This window comes from Rhizophagus irregularis, chromosome 19 (assembly GCF_026210795.1).
Source record: "Rhizophagus irregularis chromosome 19, complete sequence".
Taxonomy (NCBI): Eukaryota; Fungi; Glomeromycota; class Glomeromycetes; order Glomerales; family Glomeraceae; genus Rhizophagus; species Rhizophagus irregularis.
This window is the reverse complement of record NC_089447.1, coordinates 3130902-3155175: the sequence shown is the minus strand read 5'-3', so window position 1 is coordinate 3155175 and position 24274 is coordinate 3130902. Positions and strand designations below refer to the sequence as shown.

Below are 24274 nucleotides of genomic sequence, written 5' to 3'. Positions count from 1 at the left end.
TTATCACAAAGGGATGATATTTAGTAATTGCATGTACGACGTACAAGATTTTTTTTATGATTTTTTTAAGAAATATACGCGAATTATTTAATCAGAATATAATTGTTTTATTTTTAAATATAATATATTGATATTTATATTTAAAATAATTCATGATTTTCAATTATCTTCTATATATTAAAAAACACTGCAATCACGTGGGCGTTATGTTTAGATTAACCATATAAATAAGTCATTTGAATTGTGTAACCCTACTCCTATTCGTCGCCAATGTTACACAAGACCAAAAAAGGAAATTTTATTTCTGGCGAAAAACTGAAATTTTGAGTTACGCAGGATTCCATAAAAGGAATTGTTGGTTACACAAATTTTCAAAAAAGGAAATTTTGTCTTCTGTTACTTTTCAGAGAAATTAAAAAATTGTGTTGCTCAAATTTCCAAAAAAGGAAATTCTTTGCAGATCTTTTAATTCTGGCCGGAATTACATATTAACTGTTGTTGTAGACAACAGGTGAACACTAGTTTTTAATTAAATTGATTAAAAAAAAATTGATTTTTTTAAGAAATGTATGTGAAATATTTAAAATTCAATAGAATGTGCTAATAATAAATTGTTTTATTTTTAAATATGATATATTGATATTTATATTTAAAATAATTAATTCGTGATTCGCCAATCACGGGATGTTGATCATATATGCATGTAATAATCAAGGCGGGGATAATCAATATATTTGAACGAGTATACTTGTAACAATCTGACAACGCGTTATTAAATATTATAACAAACTGTTTAAACATGTCAAAACGGTGGAAACCTTCAGTAACATTGATTGCTACTGGTATAATTATTCCCGACTTACACTTTGGGCCTTTTTTAAGAAACTGGTGGCATGTTAGATCGTTACGGGAGAACGGAATGAAAGTAGAACAATACTATCCCTTTTCGAATTGGTATGAAAACGCAGGTTGAGCTGAAAAACAGACCTTTTATTATTCGAATAGTTCAAGGAAATAAACATAACAATTTGTTACCGGGATTTTTTTGTGAATCTTTATCTGAATCTAATGAAGAAGTTGAAAATGACCCTACTAGTGCTATTTCAAACCTCTATAAAAAAATATTTCAAACTGAAACGCGCTTTTCTGGAACATTGGTAATGGGTATGGATGACAATGACATTCTAAGTGAAATTGTATCGGACTTGTCCTTTCTACCTTTTTCAATAAATATGCAAAAGATCAATATAACAATACATTCAATTGGCGCGTCAACAAACAAAGGAGTTGGAAGTGGATTCGCATCATCCTTTATCTATACCAGGTCTAAAGAACGTGCATTATTTTTCCAAACTGTCAATGAGAATGAAAGTTCCATTTATATTTACAAAGAAAACCAACTATCTGAAGAATTTCATGGATCAGATCCTAATAGTGTGTGGAAAAAAATGGGCATGTTAAAAGAATGGTTAGGCGAGACTTTATTTGGCTTAGATAATTCTAACGTAAAAAAAAAACTAGAACAATTGAAAAAATTTGTATGTTTTTATAATGAATGGCACGATTATTCAAAAATGGAGCAAATATTCAGATATCATTTACAAAAAAGAACATGTAGTCAAGTTGATTGGTATTTATTATTTCGGGAATGGAAAGAAAATAATTGTCCAATAATTGAATTACATAGTCAATTAGCTTCGTTATATCCAAATGGTTATATTTTCTCAGAAAGAGAAATGAGAGCATGGCGGGCGATGTTACGTGCTACAGGATGTATCAATATAACACCATTTGATAAAGAAGAATCGGAGGTAAGCTTTTAAACAAATTTATTACTTTCAATAGCAAAAATCTCGCATTAATATTTCACGAATCTGGTGGTGATGGTAATAACTAATGATGGTGGTATATCGTGATATAAATTCTGTGATGAACGGCACATGTTAAATTTTGTTCTATTATAAATAAAAAATAATGTTCAACTAATAAATTTTCTTACCAATTATTATAGTATGAATTTTGGACGCGATCATCTGATCCTGAATCAGATAAAGCAATGATAAATATGCTTTATCAAAATGGTTTTTTACGAACAATACCAAGTAATATGTTCAATGCTACAGAAGTATTCTGGGAAAGTTTTGAGCATAGTTTGAGTTTAAATAAACGTGGCGCTAATGGAAAACAAAGAATACTTTCAATAATTGCAGATAAGTTTCCTTATAAAGGAATTACAAACCAGACTTCATGTAATTATTTTATAATTACCTTTGAATAAATTTTTCGCTAGTTAATTCATTATCTTTTGTAGGTTTCTTCACATACAATTCACAATGCAAAAATACATGGACGTATATTTGGCCATGGATGTCCAGCTGCACCTAAGCCACCAATGCGAAAAAAAATTATGCCTCAAGAGCATGAAGATCAATTCGAATGGTTCATGAGCAGTAAAGAAAATGTGAATTTAAGTTCTTACAAGGTCGATGCCAAAACAGGGTTGCCATTAAAATACCTTAGTGATCAGAAAGAAGCTCTTTGGGAAAAATTTCACAAATTGTACCCTGAAGGAATGAAGAGATCAGCATTTTTGGAAAGATTGAGAAATGGACCATTTGTATATCAAGAGGATTTGGGCGGACTTTGTAGTACTTGTAGTACATATGGATATGATGTATTTAAGGATTTGGCGAATCTAATTATACAAAATATTGAAAATCAAGAACTACAGGTATTATTCCGTCCAATTTTTGTTTCTATAATTATAAATATTCAAAACTAATAACAAAATTGTAAATTAGACGCGTTTACTTAAAAGTATTGAAAATTCTAAACGATTTCTCAAACGTGATTATCCAAAACACTTACATGTGACATGTGATGGAAAAGTATCGCATGACCCTTGTATTAATCATTGCCTACCATTTGCATTTGGTAATTGTAATGAGGATAATATATCAGAGTGTGTTGAATGTAACGAAATCTTCAATTTATTTGAGGAATTGCGATTATTACTTGGAGATGAACAACAAGAAACATTGAGAGAATTTCAGGAAATGCTAGAATACTACCTTGCGCACCTAACAAGAAAAGGGTATTTGAACAGTCAATTCAATGCAAATCTTTTGCAACTTAATAACGATGGTATTCTTATTGTGGTGGACTATAAGATGCGAATACTACCAAAACGAATTCGAGAAACAAAACAAGACTTCTATGCAAAACGTGGATGGGCACTGCATACTGTTTTGGTATATTCTAAAAATCAAGAAAGCAACGAATTAGAAATTCAAGCATTTGACCATTGGTCAAATGATAATAGACAGGACGCATGGTTTACTGCTTCATCCTTTGATGCAGTATTTACCTTACTCGATCCAAAGTCAAAATGGGTTATCGTAATGAGTGATAATGGCCCACACTACCATTGTTCAGAAACAATGGCATTGGTTTCAAAATGGGCAGAATGGTATAATATTGAATGTAAAAAGTGGTGTTTTTTAGAGGCAGGCGAAGCTAAAACCTCAATTGATAGTCACCATGCACAAGTAATAATCATATTTACTTTGCTTTTTTTGACAAATATATTCATTCGAGCAATTCTCATCTCTTTTAATTCAATCAATCTAAGATCTCACATGCTATTAAGAGATATGTTCGATTAGGGTTTGATTTAACTACTGGTGAAGATATTGAAAAGGCATTAGATGGTTTAAGTGGTACAGCAATAGCTTACTTGAAACCTAATCGTGATCAAAGGAGTCAAAGTAATGTTAAAACCATACCAGGAATTTCTAATTGGTTTGAATGGTCTTGGCCAACGGAGGGTCCCTTAGCTGGATATATTTGTGCACGCGACCTTCCCAATTTTGGAGAAATGATGACTTTTTCTGTGAGTAAATTTACTAAAACAGAACTTGTACAGCCTGAACCAATGGTGGGTGAACATTCCAAGGCTTTTTTAAAATGGACAATGCCAATATATCGAGCTTCAGGCAAGCTTATTTTTTCAATGGCATTAATGGCGTTTCAATTTAATAGATCACACTTATTGTATGATTCATTTGAACAATTTTCATTTGGTAGTGACAAATACTAATCATTGGGATTTAAGAAGATGGACAGTTGATAAATTAAAAGATGAATTGAACAGAAGAAATATTCATTTTGATATTGGTATGGGACGAGGTGAATTAGTGAATTTGTTGAAGCAAGAAATAGGAGAAGAATCACAAATTGGTGAAGAATCAAGAGAAGATTTCTCAAAAACAGATATAGATGAGTGAGTAAAAATTGGTTTTATTATGTAAAATAATTGATCAAATGCTCAAAAACTTTCAAAATATAATAGGAATCAAATATTTCACCTACAACTTGGATGGGCACTTAAATGCAATCAGAAATATGGTAAAAAAGGCAGTGGAAAAAGACTAGTAAAAGAAGTAGTAACGGCGTTAACTCACTTTTTTATGGTTGGACAACGTGATCCTAGTGACCGATACACTGCAAAGGATATGCTGGATGGGTTGAAAGAAATGGCAGAGAATGGCGAAATTACAACTGAAGTAATACCTTCTCTAAAAATGATAGAAAATTGGATTACTAGATATTCAAGTTTATCGAAAAAAGAACATGCAGAACGGTTTTTAGAAGAATAAATGCATTGATAAATAAATTGCGAATAAAAGATTGTAATAAATTTTACATTTTAAAATTGGTTATCTCAGACAACCAATAGTTTTGCTACAATGAAAAATACCTTTTTTGATAATATGAAATTTGCGTTTGACTTTCAGAAATTTCAATAAAAATTCGCCAAAAATAAACAAAATATGACTTTTTTATCTTTTTCTTTATTATTAGAACAAGTTTATTAAAATATAACCCCAAAATTTGAACAAATATTAGAATTGTAAAGATCGAAATTATGAAAGAGCCTATATATTAGAGGCAACAATCTGACATTGTCCACTAATAAACTTTTTGAAATTAAAAAACAAAATTATCGAAAAGTCATTTTGATTGAAACATGTGGTTATGGTGACGTATTTACAAAAAGGAAGTGGCTGAAAATTGCATATAAATTTGTGTTACTTATTGGCTAATTTCCGTAATTTTCCAGAATTAATTAGTGATCGGCAAAATTTTTGCCCACGTTACACTGAGAATTTTATGTTACTGATCGGCAAATCACGAATTAAACATGTACATGATTTTCAATTATTTTTAATTGAAATGAAACTGAAATCAAACTAAGATTTTTTTTATTTTTTGATTTATCGTCATTTTCGAATTAGTATGATTGGCCGCATTTTTGCTATTTAAATAAAAATGTTGATTTTGAAATTACAAAAATAACTATCACATACACATATAAAATCATAAATTTTATTTGATCTACGTGATACTAAGCCACTGTTGTATCATTTTCATTATAATTTTTTATCGTGGTCACGTTCATTTTGCTAGTAGCATATAAACTGATTCCTAATTTGACTCTGGAGATTCACAATTCCCAAAACAATTACAAATATAACGTGTAATAAAAGTTTTTATTTTTCACAGGTAAACTCAACTATGTCTCAAGAATTCAGTGAAGATTTATACTGGCGTATAATTTACCTTCATGCTGATGGTTTGTCAACTGTGAATATTGCCAATACATTGCGTTTGAGTAAAGGCGTTATAAATAAGATAAAAAAGAGATATAACCGTTGGGCATGTGTTACAAATCCTTTCAAAGGTATTCCTGACCGAAGAAAACTATTTAGCAGAAGAGATATAACTTTACTCAGAAGTCTTGTTGGAAAAAAGATAGACTGGTATTTAGACGAATTAGTATATGAAATGGAATGCCTAACAGGGAAAAGAGCGTCTATTGCAACTCTTTGGAGGTCACTTCAATATTTAGGAATTACACGAAAAAAGGTAAACATTATGATTTATAATATGTTGTAAATAATTGATGCAATTTATTAGTTATCTTAAAAAAATATTTTTTTTTATATGAAGTTACAAAAAGCAGCACTAGAAAGAAATGAAATTGTACGAGCATATTATTTAGCTACAATTAGTGCTCCAAAAAAAATCCGATCTGATCTGGGATCCGCAGATTTGATCCGAGTCAGATCGGTTCGGTTTTCAAAATTTTGATCCGTAGATCAGATCGGATTTAAAAAAAATCTGATCCGATCAGATTCAGATCGGATCAGATCAAACACGAGAAAATCTGATCCGATCTGAACAGATTTCGGATCAGATTTTTTTTTTAAATTTTTTAAAAAAATTCATTTTTTTTTTAAAAACCCTTTCCTGGACGAACGGACGCTGGACGACCAAGATTTAAAAGAACGAACTAGGTAAGTTCGTTTCTTTTTTTTTGTTATTTTTACTTGAGGGAACTTAATTAACGGTTCCCTTCTTTTTTATTAGGAAGCCTAAACGAATGAAGCCTAACGACCAGGATTTAAAAAAAAAAGAACGAATCTATGGTGAGTTCGTTCTTTTTTAAGTTTTTTTTTTATTTTTACTTAAGGGAACGTAATTAACGTTCCCTTTCTTTTTTTAGGAAACCTGGACGTGGACGAAGCCATTAACGAAAATTTAAAAAAAGAACGAACTATGGTAAGTTCGTTTCTTTTTTTAAGTTTTTTTATTTTTACTTAAGGGAACGTAATTAACGTTCCCTTTCTTTTTTAGGAAACCTGGACGTGGACGAAGCCATTAACGACCAGGATTTAAAAAGAACGAACTATGGTAAGTTCGTTTCTTTTTTTAAGTTTTTTTTTTATTTTTACTTAAGGGAACGTAATTAACGTTCCCTTTCTTTTTTTTTAGGAAACCTGAACGTGGACGAAGTCGTTAACGACCAGGATTTAAAAAAAGAATGAACTATGGTAAGTTCATTTCTTTTTTTAAGTTTTTTTTTAATTTACTTAAGGGAACGTAATTAACGTTCCCTTTCTTTTTTTAGGAAACCTGGACGTGGACGAAGCCATTAACGACCAGGATTTAAAAAAGAACGAACTATGGTAAGTTCGTTTCTTTTTTTAAGTTTTTTTTTTTAATTTACTTAAGGGAACGTAATTAACGTTCCCTTTCTTTTTTTAGGAAACCTGGACGTGGACGAAGCCATTAACGACCAGGATTTAAAAAAGAACGAACTATGGTAAGTTCGTTTCTTTTTTTAAGTTTTTTTTTTATTTTTACTTAAGGGAACGTAATTAACGTTCTCTTTCTTTTTTTTTAGGAAACCTGGACGAACGAAGTCGTTAAGACGTTAACGACCAGGATTTAAAAGAACGAACTATGGTAAGTTCGTTTCTTTTTTTTAGGTTTTTTTTTTATTTTTACTTAAGGGAACGTAATTAACGTTCCCTTTCTTTTATTTTTAGGAAACCTGGACGCGAGACGAAGCTGAACGACCAGGATTTAAAAGAACAAACTATGGTAAGTTCGTTTTTTTATTTTTATTTTTATTTTTTTTACTTTAAGGAACGTAATTAACGTTCCCTTTCCTTTTTTTAGTACAAGGACCAGATCTGAACCAGATTTGGATCAGATTCAAATCGGATTCAAATGGATCCGAACCAGATTTGGATCAAATTGAACCAGATCTGATCAGATTCAGATCAGATCAGATCTATTAAAATAAAAATCAAATCGGATCAGATTTAAGCTAAATCCGGTCTGAACCGATCTGTTAGAAGCACTAGCTACAATTGGTGAACATTACACTCAAAATCAACTTATTTTCATTGATGAAAGCGCTAAAGATGAAAGAAGTTTATTTCGATTATATGGATATTCGCCCAGAAATACACGTGCTCAAAAAAAAGTAGTTTTTGTATGAGAAAAACGATATACCATTCTACTTGCACTTACAATGGAAGGATTTGTTGCTATTGATATATTTGAAGGATCTTGTGATAAAAAAAAATTTGTTGATTTTGTTCTTGATCAAGTAGTAAGTAATAATTACACCAATTACAATGATTTTATTTTTTATATTGTAATTGACAAATTTATTGCTATTTTAGGTCCCAATAATGAATCCATATCTAGGAGATAACAGTGTTATTGTAATGGATAATGCAAAAATCCATCATAATAATGACTTAGTGGCTTTATTGAAGGGATTAGAATGTCATATTGTTTTTTTTCCACCTTATTCTTCTGACTTTAACCCATTGAGACTGCATTTTCAACTATCAAATCATAGATTAGAAATAATTATGATTTTATGAAAACTTGTGATGATCCCGTATATGCATTATTAGTTGCATGTAGTCAAATAACACCCCAAATGGCAAAATCATATTTTGAAGCATCAATTTATGTTTAGAAAAATTAGTTTTTAGAAAAATATTATTTAGAAAGTCAATTTATTAGAAAAATAAAATGTACAACTTCAATTTATAGAAAAATATCAATATTCTAATATATTTCAAATCGTTGAGCTGCTTGTTTGATATTTTTCTGCCACACAATTTTTACTACTCCTAATTTTCTTAATTGATCATCTGATAAATCTCTGATAACATTTACAGTGATTTCCTCTTCAAGAAAAGCATTCTCAAAGTTAGAGTATACATTACAATTATGTTTTTGATCTAAGCTATTGAGAAAATCACCAATTGAAGGTAATGTATTTGGTGATGCTAAATGAATATTACTATTTGTATTATTAGAATTACATGATGTTGACTGTTTTTGAGTAGAATTGGGATAAAGTTGGGATGGTAATTGGATAATAATAGGAGTAGGAGTAGCAGGTACTGTTTGACTTACTTGTGTTTGAGTTGTCAAATTATTCTTGTTGACAGATACACTTGATTTTGCATCAAATATTGGATAAGATAGAAGTACTTCGTAGGTAGCTCCTTTATTTATCTAAATAAAAATTATAAATTTTTATTTGAATTTATATAAATAAATGATATTTATGTTGAAAAACTTACTATTTCTTGTGCCCAAAGTTGTAATCTAGCAGGATTGAGCTGCAAATGCCGATCATCCTGAATAAAACATGGCGTTGTATGTATATTACATTTATACATCTCACATAAAGTAGAAATTACTTCAGATCTTGTTTTTTCTTCTTTTGTTAAGTCATCTTCACGAATGGCACGTGATTTTTTCTTCTTTCTACCCTGTAATTCTTCAGCAGAAGAAAATCCACTTTCATCAGAACTCTAAAATAATTATAAACATTAAAAATTTGTTTGTATATTACACAATATATTGCATAAAAAAACTTTACCTTGTGTAATTTTTTTTTCTTTGTCAACTTATCTCTTACCATTACTATCATTGACATTTTTTGCTAGCTATAACTACTCTTTTGTATTCACCAATAAATTCTTGAAAATCTGACTCATCTTCAAGTTCATTTGAAGGTTCACGTGCATTTACTGCTTTATATGATACAATATAATCTTTTGATATGACTTTTTTCCTCAAAGTCTTTTGAACTACTGAATTTATTTTTTCCATAATATTTTCATAGCTGGCAGGTTCAATATTCAGAGTTTTTGCTATAGATGCTTTTATATTTTTACTTTTAACAATTATCTGCACTTTCAATTCTTCAAGATCACTATCTTCATCATTATCAACTTCGATATCATCAACATCATCTTCCTCTTCAGTATCACTACTTACCAAAGAGAATATTTGATGATTTTCTTTTTTATCAATGTTCTCAACTTCTTTTTCATTTGATAAATCACTTGGAGTAACTTTATTATCATTTTGTTTTATTTGAATTTGTTGGACTTTTTTGTCAGCATTTCTATACCATTGAATTTGGCTATTACAAGTACTACAAAAGGTATAAGAAAATGGTTCTTCAAAGTTACTGTTATAACCAAACTTGTCATTGGCATCAAACAGATATTTATTTGCTTTTGGAAATAATGAATCTGGTTTATAAGTTCGTTGATATATTTGTTGTCTGCGTTTTGGATATTTAGTTCTTTTTGGTTGTTTATTTTTATCACATTTACATGGCTCTTGCTGTGAAAGCTTAAAACAATATAAGCATTTTTGACATGAATAACATATGCCTAGAAGGTATTTGCAATTAAGTTCTGTCATTTGAATAATTTTTATAATAAACGCGAAATTTATTTCAACTTCTTTTTTCGCGTAGTGTTCATTATTAAAATCTATTAAAATTATCAATACTAAATTAGGGAAATGATCAGAACTAGTGAAACACAGATAATTTGGCCAATAATCGCTCAAAAAATTTTGTTTTTGGTGATTTTCAGTGTTTTCGGTGAGATAATTTTAATTGATCAACAAATCACCTGATCACACTAATTCAAAAACTGCGATAATCATGATATTTATATTTAGATAATCCATATCCACATGAGATTTAATTAATATGTTAAATGATGAAAAGTCTATTAAATTAAATTTTAATTGAAACGAGAAATAAAATCAAACCAAAGAGGTATTGTTCAAATTTTATTTAAAGTGGCATTTTACGACTTTCTTTTAAATTTTTACTCATCCCAAAATCAAATTATAAAAATCAAATTTAATCTAATAATACCTTGCCACACACATTCACGTCGTTCCCACTATAACGTCCATTAGAACTGAGCTATGATGGATGAACTTGTTGATATACGCCAAGATAGAAACCGTGCCTATCATGATATTAATGGTAGAAGCCGCCATAGTTTTTGGGACTTTGTTGCCAATAGGTTCATATGACTAATATCTATAATTTCTTTAAGAAAGAATTTAAATTTAAATTAACCAATTCATTTAATTGAATTAGAATAGATAGAATATTTTAAACGAAGGTTTCTGGGTAACAGTGCAGCCAAAAGTGGAGGAACCTCGTCAGGGATTACTATGTAAGTAAATAAATAAAATTACATTTATATAAATTAAATGTATTTATCGAATATTCAAACTGATTTTGATATTTAGAACTATGTCCTTTATCGTAATGGTAACCCTGAGCGGTGGTTGTAGACGCGTACTGGCCAAAGATATTATTGTGAATTTAGAACGAGATTTTGGGAGAGGCTGGGTAATTATACTATAATAAAATTTATAATTAATATTTACGTTCATGTTTTAAATCATATGGGCCGATCCTTGAAATCTAATTTTTTTATACAAAAATAATTTTATTAAAGCAAATATAAATTATCATTTATATAAGAATAATAAATTTATAGTAGATAATGCATAAAAAACTAATTAATTATATAAGTTTTAATTTTTTTTTAATATAAGATATCATTAAAATTTAAAAGATCAAATATAACTCTCATGACAAAATCATTGATAATTCTTCGTAGAAATAAGCTATACAAATAAATTTACATTCATTTGAAAGAGAAAATCGAGATCTATCTAATGAATCTAAAATCAAGTGAATTGAATCACTAGTTGTTCAGTAATCATGTTCAGTATATTTATTGAATTTTATCTAAATTTGATCATTAATTACTTCACATGTAGTTCAATTTGAATGATCTTTGCTCCCTAAGGTGATGCCAACTTTTATCTTTAAAATAAATTTAAAATAATTCGTTTAATATATGTAGATGTTTAGGAATCATCAATTATATTATTAATATAAAATTTTATAAGTTTGATAAAATCTAATATAAAAAAAATTATTAAATACCTGTAGATGCAAGCTACATGAATGAAATTATATTCATTTGAAAGAGAAAATTGAGGTCTATCTAATAAGCCTAAAATCGAATGAATTGAATCACTGGATTGTGAATAATTACGTCTAATATATTTATTTTTAATTTTTAAATTTGATTTGACTTTGATCGTTAATTACGCCTCATCCAGTGATCCAATTTTCCTGATCTTTGATTCTTATGATAGAGCAAATTCTCAGCTTTCAAATGAATGTAAAATGATGACGTTAGCATATCTCCAGGAATAATAATGCACGATTTTGTCACCTGCATAAAGTCTGATCTGAAAATTTTATTTTTTACCAAAAAATGCTTTCATAAGAGAATTCCAAATTCTTTTACTTTATTTAAAAGATTTTATTTGCCATTTAAGGATTTTAGTAGAATAAATCTAATAAAATAATTTTAAAAGATAAAAAACAAATATATAATTAGTTATTTTGAAAAAAAAGAATATCTTATTATTCATTTTACAACTATTTTACATCATAATTATTTTTTATTTGCATGTATTTTTTACAAAGAAAAAACAATAAATTAAAGCTAAAAATTATGAAAAAATATGTCTTATTTATGTATATAAAATATTAAGTTTTTTCTTTTACTTATCACTTAAAAATAACTGCTATATTTGCTTATAAACTTTTTTGTCATATTTAATAAAAGTGAATAGAAAAATGATGGAAAAGTGATGGGCAGTGATGGGGAAAAAGAAGTGGTTATTTTGAATATTGATTAAAAAATTTTTTTTTATTTTTTATTAAATCTGAGTTACGTAAATATGTAACACATATTTAATTTAGATTTGTGTAATGTTAATCTTACTAAAATATTAAATTTTTATAAAAATCTTAATTTAGACTAATTCCAAAAATCGGCACATATGTTTGATAAATTTGATAAATTTTAGTCACGTGTGATGATCGTAGGACAAGAAGAAACTTACTTACGTATTGTAAAAGATAATTATTTTATTTTTTTATTATTTATTAAGTGAGTAGCTAGGCCCAGTCTGTATCAAATATCGGCTGGAAACTCACATTTTTTTTGGACTATGACTGATACTGACGTCCACGTCATACAGCTTGGGTACTATTTTATAAAATAGTAGCGAACAAGTATCAAATGTGTATTTTTTTATTAAGTTATAATAAAAATTAGAATTTACTTTAATTTTTAACATAAAAATTGTAAATAATAAAAAATTCGTAAATAAAAATAAATTTGCTTTCCCAAACTTAAAAAAAAAGGTGTTTATATAAAAGAAAAGGTGTTTATATTATTTTTGATTATTCAATAGTATCACATGCCCTTGTATATATTCTACTGCATACGCAGCTTTAACAATTGAATAGTAATATTATACAGGTTTACAATCTCGTAAATTTTTGAAATATTTTAACCATAATATTACGCAGGTTTACAGTCTCATAAATTTTTAAAATATTTTAACCGTAATATTACGCAGGTTTACAGTTTTGTAAATTTTCAAAATATTTCAACCATAATATTACGCAGGTTTACAGTTTTGTAAATTTGCAGAATATTTTGACCGTAATATTGCATAAATCTTACGATATTGAAACTTGTGTAATATTTTAACCATAATATCACATAAATCTTATGAAATTGTAAACTTACATAATATTTTGAAATTTTTTGAAATATTATGCCATAAACTTTCATAAACTTACAAAATCGTAAACTTACGCAATTTTTTACGCTATAAAATTTCCTGATGTAGTCTTTTGCTATGAGTAAATTGATTGAGTTCGTATTCAGTTTAACCAGTTAGTTCTGTCATCAAGACAGACTAATTATGGCCTTGAGGCCTGATAAATTCTTAAATCTTTCCCATATCCATCTGCCATTTCATATTCTAACCACCAACCATCGTGAGAGTTTTGTAATCTTTGCCTTAAAAAGAATGGTATAGTGGTTTTTTCAGCTTCTGTATCTATAACCAAATGCCATCCATTATTAGTACCTGCCATTCTTGCTTCATTATAAATATTTAATGTGTCTTGAATTAAGGTTGCTTGCCAAAACCTCTCCAAAATCCTGCGATAAATTTTGGCAAGATTTTACTATATGTTTACTATAGTTTTGGCAGGGTTTCGGCAGTTTCGGCAAATGGGGGTTTCGGCATTTCGCAAAGTTTCGGCAGGATTTTTAATATGATTTAATATAGTTTCGGCATTTTCCGTATAGGTTTCAGCAGTTATTAAGAAGGTTTCAGCAAGCAACCTTATCTTGAATACAGATGTGTACCTAACATATTCATTTTGGTAAAAGAATACCCATTTTTAGTAGGTCATTGGCAGATATCATTCTTATTATAAAACATATCCAAATAATATCAGGACCCCAGAAAATGCTTATATATGTAAGGTACCAAGGTGCTTAGCCAACATAGAAAAGTTTTATGATGTAAGAATTTTATAACATTGGGAAATTTTTTAAGATGCAGAACTGCGGAGATCTGTAAAATTAGCAGATTTCTGCATTTTTTTTGTGAATTTATGCGGAAGTCTGCAATTTTGCAGATTTTCACTTTTTATTTTTTATAAAGTTATGCAATAATCTGCAATTTTGCATGTTTCTGATTTTTTATGTATGCATTTTTGCAGAAAGTCTGCGATTTTGCAGATTTCTGCTTTTTTTTATGTGAAATTTATGCGGAAGTCTGCAATTTTGCAGATATTTGCTTTTTTTTTATTAAAATATCAGTTCAATCTGCAATTTCATCATTTAAACTTTAATTAACTCTAACTTGATTTAATACCTAAATGATTTTTTCTACAATACTCTTTAAAAAAAAAAAATTTACAAGACTTTAAAAAATAATTTTTCTACAACACTTATTACTAAAGAAAAAACTTTGTGAAATAATTTTTTTTACAACACCATTTAGGAAATAATCTGTTAAAGATTCCAAAGAAAAAATATTTCTATTATAGTTTTTTAATCTTTGAAACTTATCAGAGAAATTTTTTTTTTTAAAAAAAAAATTTATTTGCAAGGTTCAGAGTCTTTAAGGCAAATTCGTCTAATATTTGGCACATAATCTGCAATATGCAGAAGATTCGGACTAAAAAGATATTGGACTCCTTTATTTCCTTCAAAAAATACATTTTACAGAACGCTGAAGGTACTCTATTTCAAACTTTGATATTAATATTATTTAACGAACGTTAGAAAATGTTCGTTTTATTAGTCCAGAATACAAAAGATACGTCCTGAACTCCATTTTAAAAAAAAAAAATTTAACAAAACATTAGCTAAAGTTCGTTTTATTTTTTTTTTGTAAGTCCAGAGCGCTGAAAGTACCAGTTCTGGACTCTATTTCGAAGGTAAAACTTCAAAACTAATATTTTTTATTACCGGACGTTATCCAACATTCAGTTTTATTATTTTCTTGTCCTGGATGCCAAAGAACGGCTCCTAACTCTTATTTCAAAGGTAAAACCTTTATTTTCGAAATTTTTTTTATATTTTTGTTTAATGAACGTCGCTAACGTTCATTTTTCATGTTTTTAGGTTCTGGGCGCCAAAGAACGGCTCCGGACATTTATTTCGAAGGTAAAGTTTACCTTCAAAATATTTTTTTAATTTTATTTCAACAAACGTTAATTAACGTTCGTTTTTCATGTTTTTAGGTCCTGGGTGCCGAAGAACAGCTCCGGACGTTTATTTTGAAGGTAAAGTTTACCTTCGAAATATTTTTTTAATTTTATTTTAACGAACATTAATTAACGTTCATTTTTACGTTTTATAGGTCCTGGATGCCAAAGAACGGCTCCAGACGTTTATTTCGATGGTAAAGTTAACCTTCGGAATATATTTTTTAATTTTATTTTAATGAACGTTAATTAACGTTCGTTTTTACGTTTTATAGGTCCTGGATTCTAAAGAATGGCTCCGGACGTTTATTTCAAAGGTAAAGTTTACCTTTGAAATATTTTTTAATTTTATTCCAACGAACGTTAATTAACGTTCGTTTTTCATGTTTTTAGGTTCTGGGTGCCAAAGAACGACTCCAGACGTTTATTTTGAAGGTAAAAATCTTCGAAATATTTTTTTTTATAATTTAACTTTAACGAACGTTAGTTACGTTCGTTTTTGTATTTTATAGGTCCTGGATGCCAAAGAACAGCTCTGGACGTTTATTTTGAAGGTAAAGTTAACCTTCAAAATATATTTTTTAATTTTATTTCAATGAACGTTAATTAACGTTTGTTTTTACGTTTTATAGGTCCTGGATGCCAAAGAATGGCTCCAGACGTTTATTTCGAAAGTAAAGTTTACCTTCGAAATATTTTTTTAATTTTATTTCAACGAACGTTAATTAACGTTTGTTTTTCATATTTTTAGGTCCTGGGCACTGAAGAACGGCTCCGAACATTTATTTTAAAGGTAAAAATCTTTGAAATATTTTTTTTTTATAATTTAACTTTAACGAACGTTAGTTACGTTCGTTTTTATATTTTATAGGTTCTGACGCCAAAAAATGGCTCTGGACTCTTATTTCAAAGGTAAAGGTTTTATCTTTAAATTTTTTTTTTATATTTTTGTTTAACGAACGTTAATTAACGTTCGTTTTTATGTTTTATAGGTCCTGGATGCCAAAGAATAGCTCTGGACTCTTATTTCGAAGGTAAAGGTTTTACCTTCAAATTTTTTTTATATTTTTGTTTAACGAACGTCGCTAACGTTCGTTTTTCATGTTTTTAGTTCCTGGATGCCGAAGAACGGCTCCGAACTCTTATTTCAAAGGTAAAAATCTTTGAAATATTTTTTTTTTATAATTTAACTTTAACAAACGTTAGTTACGTTCATTTTTGTATTTTATAGGTCCTGACGCCAAAAAATGGCTCTGGACTCTTATTTCGAAGGTAAAGGTTTTACCTTCGAATTGTTTTTTTATATTTTATTTAACGAACGTTAATTAATGTTCATTTTTATATTTATAAGTCCTGGAAGCCGAAGAATGGCTCTGGACATTTATTTTGAAGGTAAAAATCTTCGAAATATTTTTTTTTTATAATTTAACTTTAATAAATGTTAATTACGTTCGTTTTTGTATTTTATAGGTCCAGAACGCTGAAGGTATATTCCGGACCTATTTGAAAGTTCTGTTTAAAGGTAAAACTTTCAAATTATTTCTTTTAATTAATTTATTAACGAAATGTTCAGTTTATAACATTTCGTTTCTTTTTTTTCAGGTAAAGGAAGCTGAAACAAGTTCTGGACTTCTATATCGAAGGTAAAACAAACCTTCAAAAATTAATTTTTTTTTAATTAATTTATTGACAAAACGTTTCTAACATTTCATCTCTTTTTTTTTAGGCAAAGGAATCCAAAAATGAGTTCTGGACTCCTATATCAAAGGTAAAACCTTCAAAATTTTTTTTCTTTTTTATTTATTGACGAACGTAACTAACGTTCGTGTTTCCTTTTTTTTAGATAAAGAAAGCTGAAAACTTGGACTTCCATACGAAGGTTTTCCTATATGAAGGTAAAATCTTCGTAAAAAAAAATTTTTTTTTATTTAATTTATTGACAAACGTAACTAACGTTCATATTTCCTTTTTTTTTAGATAAAGCTTGAACTCCCATACAAAGGTTTTCATATACGAAGGTAAAATCTTCGTAAAAAAAATTTTTTTTTATTTAATTTATTAACAAACGTTAACTAACATTCGTATTACTTTTTTTTTAGGCAAGGGAATCCAAAAACGAATTCCGGGCTCCCATATCAAAAACCTTTGAAATTTTTTTTTCTTTTTTATTTAAACGAACGTTAACTAACGTTCGTATTTTATTTTTTTTAGATAAAGGAAGCCGAAAATGAGTTCGGTCTTCCATATCAAAAGTAAAACCTTCGAAAAAATTTTTTTTTAATAATTATACTTAATGAAGCATTTTCTAACGTTCGTTTTTGTATTTTGTAAGAACACGACTCTCTGAACGCTCCTGAACAGAATTTCGAAGGTAACCTTTGAAATTCTATTTTTTTTGTTTTTATTTAAACGAAATGTTAGCTAACGTTTCATTTTTCTTTTTTGTTGTAGGTTTCGATACTCCAAGGTTTTCGAAATGGGTAAATGATAAGTTTCACAACTCTTGTTGCGAAACTTTAAAATTTATTTTTTTTTTCAAAAAACGTTTTTAACGTTCTTTCTTCTTTATATAGGGACGCTGGGCTTCTTTAGACGAACCAGACTTGGAGATTTTTTCAGGATTTCGAAGGTATTTACCTTTGAAATTAATTTTTTTTTAATATTTAACGAAACATTTACTAACGTTTCGTTTGTGTTTTCTTTTTACTTTTTGCAGGTTTATGGCTTCTGGATGGAATTTTGAAGGTAAAATTCCTTCGAAATTCTTTCATGTTTTTTAATTTGCGAAACGTTTACTAATGTTTCAGTTGTTTTTTTCTCTAGCTCCTGAACGAAAGAATTTGAAGGTATATCTTCAAAATTCTTTATAATTTTTTTTTATTATTCTTTAACGAACGTTCTACTAACGTCCATTTTACTTTATTTTTTAGTTCTTGAGATTTCGTGTCAAAAATTTTGAAAGTAATAACTTCAAAATAATTTTCTTATTTCTAACAAACATCTCCGATTTTCTATTTTATTTTGTTGTTTGTTAGAATCGAACCAACTGGAACAATATCCAAACCATTAACAACATGTAAATGTGCAGTAAAGAGATGATAAATAGCAATGACTAGTAATAGATTTCAATTGTATTTGTAAACTTATTAATATATAATAAAAAAGTAATTTTGATTATATAAATAAATTAGTAATTAATGCAATAAATTAATTTGTATTATTGTGACGCAGATTTTTACTGAAAAAAATTGCTGAGGTATTTCAAAGGTTTTTTATTTAAAAATCTGCGCAGAACTTTGTTATTTATAAAATCTGCGCAGTTTTTTATTGGATTTTTCCTTTAATGTTTTGCGCCAGGGTATAAGATCTGCGCAGATATAATTTCTGAAAATCTGCACAGATCTGCTCCCCAAAAAATTTCCCGATAAATGCTTAATTTTAAGAAAATTTTATACTATATAAGATAATTAAATTGCATATTTTTAGTATTATTTTAAAATACTAAGAGTTTTTAGTTGCTTATTTTTCATATTTATATAACTTTTTAAAATATTATATATTGAATTTATAATTAATTTTTATTTTATTTTCACTAACGGTGAGTGTTAATTTTGTACTACATTTCACAATTTTATATAAATACATAAACAAAGATGAAATTTCATTTTTTTTTTTCAATTATCTGTCAATAGTATCTTTTTAATTTTTATTAAACTCAATGTATTATTTTAATATAAAATTACTATATTATATATGTTTATTTTATTAAATAAAATTACTATAAATATGTTTTACTTTAAAATATAATTTCACTACTCACCACTTTGGTTATATCAAATTATCATTTATGCTTAAGTAAGTTTGTTGTTCAGCAAGTTAAATCTACTTGTATTTTAATTTTCATAAGGCTAAGTATAATATTTATATAGAAAAGCATATTTTTTTTAACAGAAATAACTTTTAAATTTTCACTTTTTCGTTTATAACTTCAGAACGTAATTACACCACTTCAGTCAAATGAAATCGACTTTCTAAATTAAGTTGTTCAGCAAGGTCGAAACTACTTATATATTAATTTTCATGAGTGTGGGTATAATACTTATGGAGAAAAGTGCATTTTTCATAACGGTACTAACTTCTGAATTTTTCATTTCTCTGTTTACAACTTCAGAGCGTAATTACACCTCTTTGGTCAAATGAAATTGACTTTCTAAATTAATTGAAAATTGTTCAGCAAGGTCGAAACTACCTACATATTAATTTTTATGGGTGTAAATATAATACTTATGGAGAAATTTACATTTTTTATAATAGTATTAATTTCAAATTTTTCTTTTACTGTTTATTAACTTTATTAATTGAATATTGTTAATCTACTTGTATATTATGTTTAGTTTAGCTTCACAACATATTTAAAATTGGATTTAATAAAATATATTAATTAATAAATATATTTTATAAATTATATGTGTTATAATAAAAATTTAATTAGGTTAGAAGATTGATTTGCTTATTTTTATATAATTTTTAAAGTTAGATATTAACAATGCTTAGCGATCATAGTAAAAACCTATGCTTAGAGCTACTAATAAAAAATATTTTTGGGACTTTACCTATATAAGTATTTTCCGGGGTCCTACAATATCCACCAATGCCATAATGTGTATAAATTATAAATGTACTTGCCACTCATTTAGAATCTGCGCAATAAAACAATCTTTCTAGTGATAGGTGCAAAGTACTTCCCTGGATATTTTTTCTCAAGCTGTTCGTAGTCTTCTGATGATACATCTTTTTCATAATACTTTAATACTTCTCCATGAACAATTAGCACATATGATCCTTTTGGCTTATTTTTAAAAGCTCCAGATTCAACTAGACGATGATATGTAAGAGCATTTATTGCGATCTCTATTCTAATATCTTCCCATTCGGGATCAACAATGAATTCAAAAATTTCAAGGTGATCATTTTCACTCATTTTAGATGGCCAAATGAAGTCAGGGCCAGCGAAATCTAAACAAGGATACATTAGCATTAGTAAAAATGCAATCAAGCTGGAACAGATTTTTTATATACCATAAAATTTCTTTAAATCTTCTTTTTTTGCAAATTTGAGACCTAGATTTTCAGCGAAGCTTTTGAGATTATTTTTTACTTCAGGTTTTGAAGTATCAGGAGTTTTGGATTCAGATATACTATTTAGATCAAGTGCATCTTCTAGGTTTATAAGTTCTTCATGCGAATAACTTATTACAGGTGAATTTTTGGACATTTTAACTTCTGTAGGTGATTGGTATATTAACACGGAAAATGCAATATGATTCTGAAAGCTGAAAAAATAAAATAAAAACCTTTTTTTAAGAACTTTGGAATTTTAATTTTGCATTTTAAGTACATATTGTTTTGGGAATTTGCATAATAAATTTTCTTTTAGGAATATACTGAAATTACTAAAATGATAAAAAATGAGTCAAAACCATCCTTACAATAACCAAAAAAAGTTTAAACTGACGCATAAATAGTATGGTATGACGTTATAATCTCATAACTTGTCATATGGACTTTTTGCAATAAAAAAGGCTGGGAAAATTTTTTTTTGAGTTAATATTATTTTTGAGCATAAAGATCATATTTGGCATATAAATGTAAATTTTGTTTTTCCTGGCAGTTACCCTTCTTTCTATTGCAAAAGATCCATATGATCTTATTTTTAAACGTGAGAAAATAATATTATAAATTCTGGCAAAACCCAAAATCTCTGATATATTCCAAATCTTTGGCCAAAAATATCTTCATACATGTCTGACAAATTTTAGCAGATTTCAGTAAAAATCTGGATATTTAGATCTCAGACTCTTTTGGATAGTGCTCTGAATAAATCAAGTCAAGTTAAGTTATATGTAAACTTGATTCGACTTAAGTTAAATCAAATCAAGTCGAGTCGAGTTAAAATTATAAAAAATATAAACTTGACTTGATTCGAGTTAAGTTGGCCCATCAAACCGAATCAAGTTAAGGCAAATTAAATTATGTAATTTTCTTCGGCTATACAACATTATTTAATATTTATTTTTATTATTACAGTAGTCATAATACTAACTGCAGCTCCACTATCAATTACTGCAATAACTGGCTGTTGATTAATATGAAATTCACATTTAGCAGCGGTAGTGGGAGTTTCTTCTTCTGAATTGGAGTCTCCATAGTAACTTTCTCCAATATAGTTATTGTTATCAATCGCCATTTCACAAAATTCCATTTTTGTAATTTTCAAAAAATTTTCATCTCAGATTTTGTGTAACATAATTTCCAAAAAGGAAATTCCATAAATTTGGCCGGAATTATGTTTAATTTGACTTAATTCGACTTGACTCGATTTTATTAAATTATTAACTCAACTTAACTCAATTCGATTTGATTGTAATTTTCAACTTGATTTGACTTGACTCAACTTGACTAACTTGTAAGTCAACTCGACTTGTTTCAGAGCTCTACTTCTGGTATTTACATAAAAGATTTTAAAGGAATAGAATTACAAAAGTATTTGATAAATACTTCCAGCAAAATTTTTCTTTCCAGATCTTTGGCCAGTAAAATATAAATCAAACTGAAATGGAATAATGATCTTACTTGTTTCCTGGTTTTGAGTTTGCAAGAAGGCAGGCAAATAGGACCAGCATACTCACAACATATCGCAATGTGAAGAAGTGCTGGTAAAAAAAAAATACTGGAGATAAGACTTTGCTATACATTTGCAAGAAGCGTCTTCAGAGCTGTAAATTAATACCTGACTAGTATCTTTTCATTTCAGGATTTGAGGATCTCTTTAATATTATGAAATAGAGTGGGCAGAAGGTAGAATAGATGCAAATACTAGGATAGACTTAATATGTACTATGAACAAAGTCATCATCTTTTGTATTTATTAGTGTATTACCTTTTAGCCCAATCAAAGAGAATAGTAAACATGATTACTTAACTAATTCAATTTACCAGTCTCAAGAAATATCTTTTCAAGATGAGAATTTTCTCCTCTGAGGAGGCAATGTTTTGATGAGACGCAACCAAATATTTTTTTTGTGTGAACAATTGGTATGATTACTCTGGAATCTGTATGCTAATATTTTTTGATCATTTAGAGGTCTGCATACTAATGCAGGACAATTTAGGGTAAAATCTTAATTCATGATCAGTAAATTGGATTGTTAGCGAAGATCTAGGAACATTCATGTTTTGCTACAATCACGGCGGATCTCTAGTGTATAGAAAACCGGATAGATGTGTTGATTTTGAACTAATATTACTTTTTTTGCTTTAAATTCAAACCAGAAAATGTATAGTAGAAAGTGGATGAGAGATATTATTATTATTTCATTTTATTTCTCCCTACAATTCATCACTATTGTCAGTAAACCTTCGACCAGTACTTCTAAAATTCAAACAGATACTTCTGAGCCTTTCCAACTCGAAGTACTTGCATTAAATTATTTTTAAAATCAAAAGATTAGTTACTTAATATTGTAAATATGCTTTGGGATGTCTGGAAGAATAAAAGTGTATTAGTAAATAAATAAATAACAATATAATTTATCAGAACAGCCTGATCACTATAACACACACTGGCACATAAATATTTCAACTATTCCCACCAGAATTTTGAAACTCAATCCTTGCAGTATTTGCTAAAAAGTAATCCTAATAAACGCAAGCTTCTTGTGGAATATTAGGGTAATTTTCAATTGTTTGAGCATTTAGTTTAAGCCGTCCACATACTTCTGTTAAAAATTCACTTACCATAATTGATCGACCATTCCCTTTTTTTCATAATGGCAATTCACCTATTTTTGCTCATACTTCACGCTTGCCATCATTAGAATAAAAAATGCACTTATCATGTGTTACCAAAATATGTTCTTTTTCACTATTTTGAAGATTTGGCAAGATTTTATCCATTGTTTCTCTTTCATAACTTGCCATATATGGTTCATATTTATCCATTTCTTCTAGAAATATTTTTCGGTATTTCACTATATCTTCTCTTTCGTGTCCATCATAATATACTCCTTGCCTTTGTTATTGATGAAAAAAACCTAATACATTTAACCACCATTTTGTAGTAGAATCAGAAATAGTTTTTTGTTTAGTAATTTCAGTTTCAGGTAAAAGAGTTTGTTCTATAAATTCTTTGAACTTTTTTGGTGTTGTATGTCAGGACCCTAAACAATATATATATAGGTCAGATAAAAAATTCAAAATTTACTAAGGTCAATAAGCAGATATTTTTCATGTCTGCTAAGCAAACTTTTATCTAATCCATAAATTTTTTACACTGCTAAGCAACTTATTTTATGACATGTATATATTTATATATAATTTTTTATATAAAATCTAATATTTAAAAAATACTGCAATCACGTGGGCGTTATGTTTAGACTACTCACATAAATAACTATTTACAAATTGTGCAACCGCAGTGCGGGACACACATGATGCAATAGCATTGATCTTAATAAAAATGTTACGCGTTTAATTTTTTTATTTTTTTTTTTATTTTTCTTACTTTTGTTTTTTTTCCTTTCCCTTTTTTCAACAAAATGGAAAGAGAGTAGAAGTTAGAATGAATGAAAAATGAAACAATACAAGCAACACAAATAAAATGAAATAAAAAACAAAAAAACATGCACCTTAGGGTCAAAGAGCCGAAAGAACTGAGATCTAAATAGAGAGGGTAGAGGTTAGAACGAACAAAAAATGAAACAAAACAAACAAAAAAGAAAACAAGATGCACCTTAGAGCTAAAGAGCTAAGACCTAAATGGAGAGAGTAAAGGTTAAAACGTATGAAAAATGAAACAAAACAAAACAAAACGGAACAAACGAAAACAAAGAAAGACTTACCTGGAATCTAGCGTTAAAAAGAGGACCAACCTAAAGAAAAAAAATGAAAGAGGTTAGCAACCTC

At 28.2% G+C, this 24274-nt stretch overlaps 5 protein-coding genes across 5 annotated transcripts; 3 read left to right on the top strand and 2 right to left on the bottom strand.

Annotated features, from left to right (window-relative positions):
* Positions 1–956: 956 nt before the first annotated feature.
* OCT59_011243 (uncharacterized protein) lies at positions 957–4658 on the top strand (the record flags this gene model as incomplete). The annotated part of the gene is made up of 7 exons (XM_066136369.1): positions 957–1811; positions 2012–2125; positions 2312–2731; positions 2802–3548; positions 3632–3941; positions 4087–4282; positions 4352–4658. The coding sequence occupies 7 exons, from the start codon at positions 957–959 to the stop codon at positions 4656–4658; spliced, it is 2949 nt and encodes a 982-aa protein (XP_066000996.1).
* Positions 4659–5577: 919 nt separating this feature from the next.
* On the top strand, positions 5578–5958 carry OCT59_011242 (uncharacterized protein; the record flags this gene model as incomplete). The annotated part of the gene is made up of 1 exon (XM_025324667.2): positions 5578–5958. One exon carries the CDS (start codon positions 5578–5580, stop codon positions 5956–5958), a length of 381 nt encoding a protein of 126 aa, XP_025185132.2.
* A 2478-nt stretch (positions 5959–8436) lies between these two features.
* On the bottom strand, positions 8437–10098 carry OCT59_011241 (uncharacterized protein; the record flags this gene model as incomplete). The annotated part of the gene is made up of 3 exons (XM_066136368.1): positions 8437–8892; positions 8961–9194; positions 9340–10098. The coding sequence occupies 3 exons, from the start codon at positions 10096–10098 to the stop codon at positions 8437–8439; spliced, it is 1449 nt and encodes a 482-aa protein (XP_066000995.1).
* A 5406-nt stretch (positions 10099–15504) lies between these two features.
* OCT59_011240 (uncharacterized protein) lies at positions 15505–18380 on the top strand (the record flags this gene model as incomplete). The annotated part of the gene is made up of 20 exons (XM_066136367.1): positions 15505–15507; positions 15586–15627; positions 15704–15745; positions 15823–15864; positions 15943–15984; positions 16062–16103; positions 16182–16222; positions 16303–16344; positions 16422–16463; positions 16781–16796; positions 17037–17078; positions 17154–17189; positions 17288–17312; positions 17643–17681; positions 17762–17790; positions 17884–17939; positions 18027–18055; positions 18134–18156; positions 18241–18271; positions 18346–18380. The coding sequence occupies 20 exons, from the start codon at positions 15505–15507 to the stop codon at positions 18378–18380; spliced, it is 699 nt and encodes a 232-aa protein (XP_066000994.1).
* Positions 18381–20003: 1623 nt separating this feature from the next.
* Positions 20004–20585, bottom strand: OCT59_011239 (uncharacterized protein; the record flags this gene model as incomplete). Its single annotated transcript, XM_025324665.2, has 2 exons — positions 20004–20326; positions 20390–20585. 2 exons carry the CDS (start codon positions 20583–20585, stop codon positions 20004–20006), a joined length of 519 nt encoding a protein of 172 aa, XP_025185129.2.
* Positions 20586–24274: the final 3689 nt, after the last annotated feature.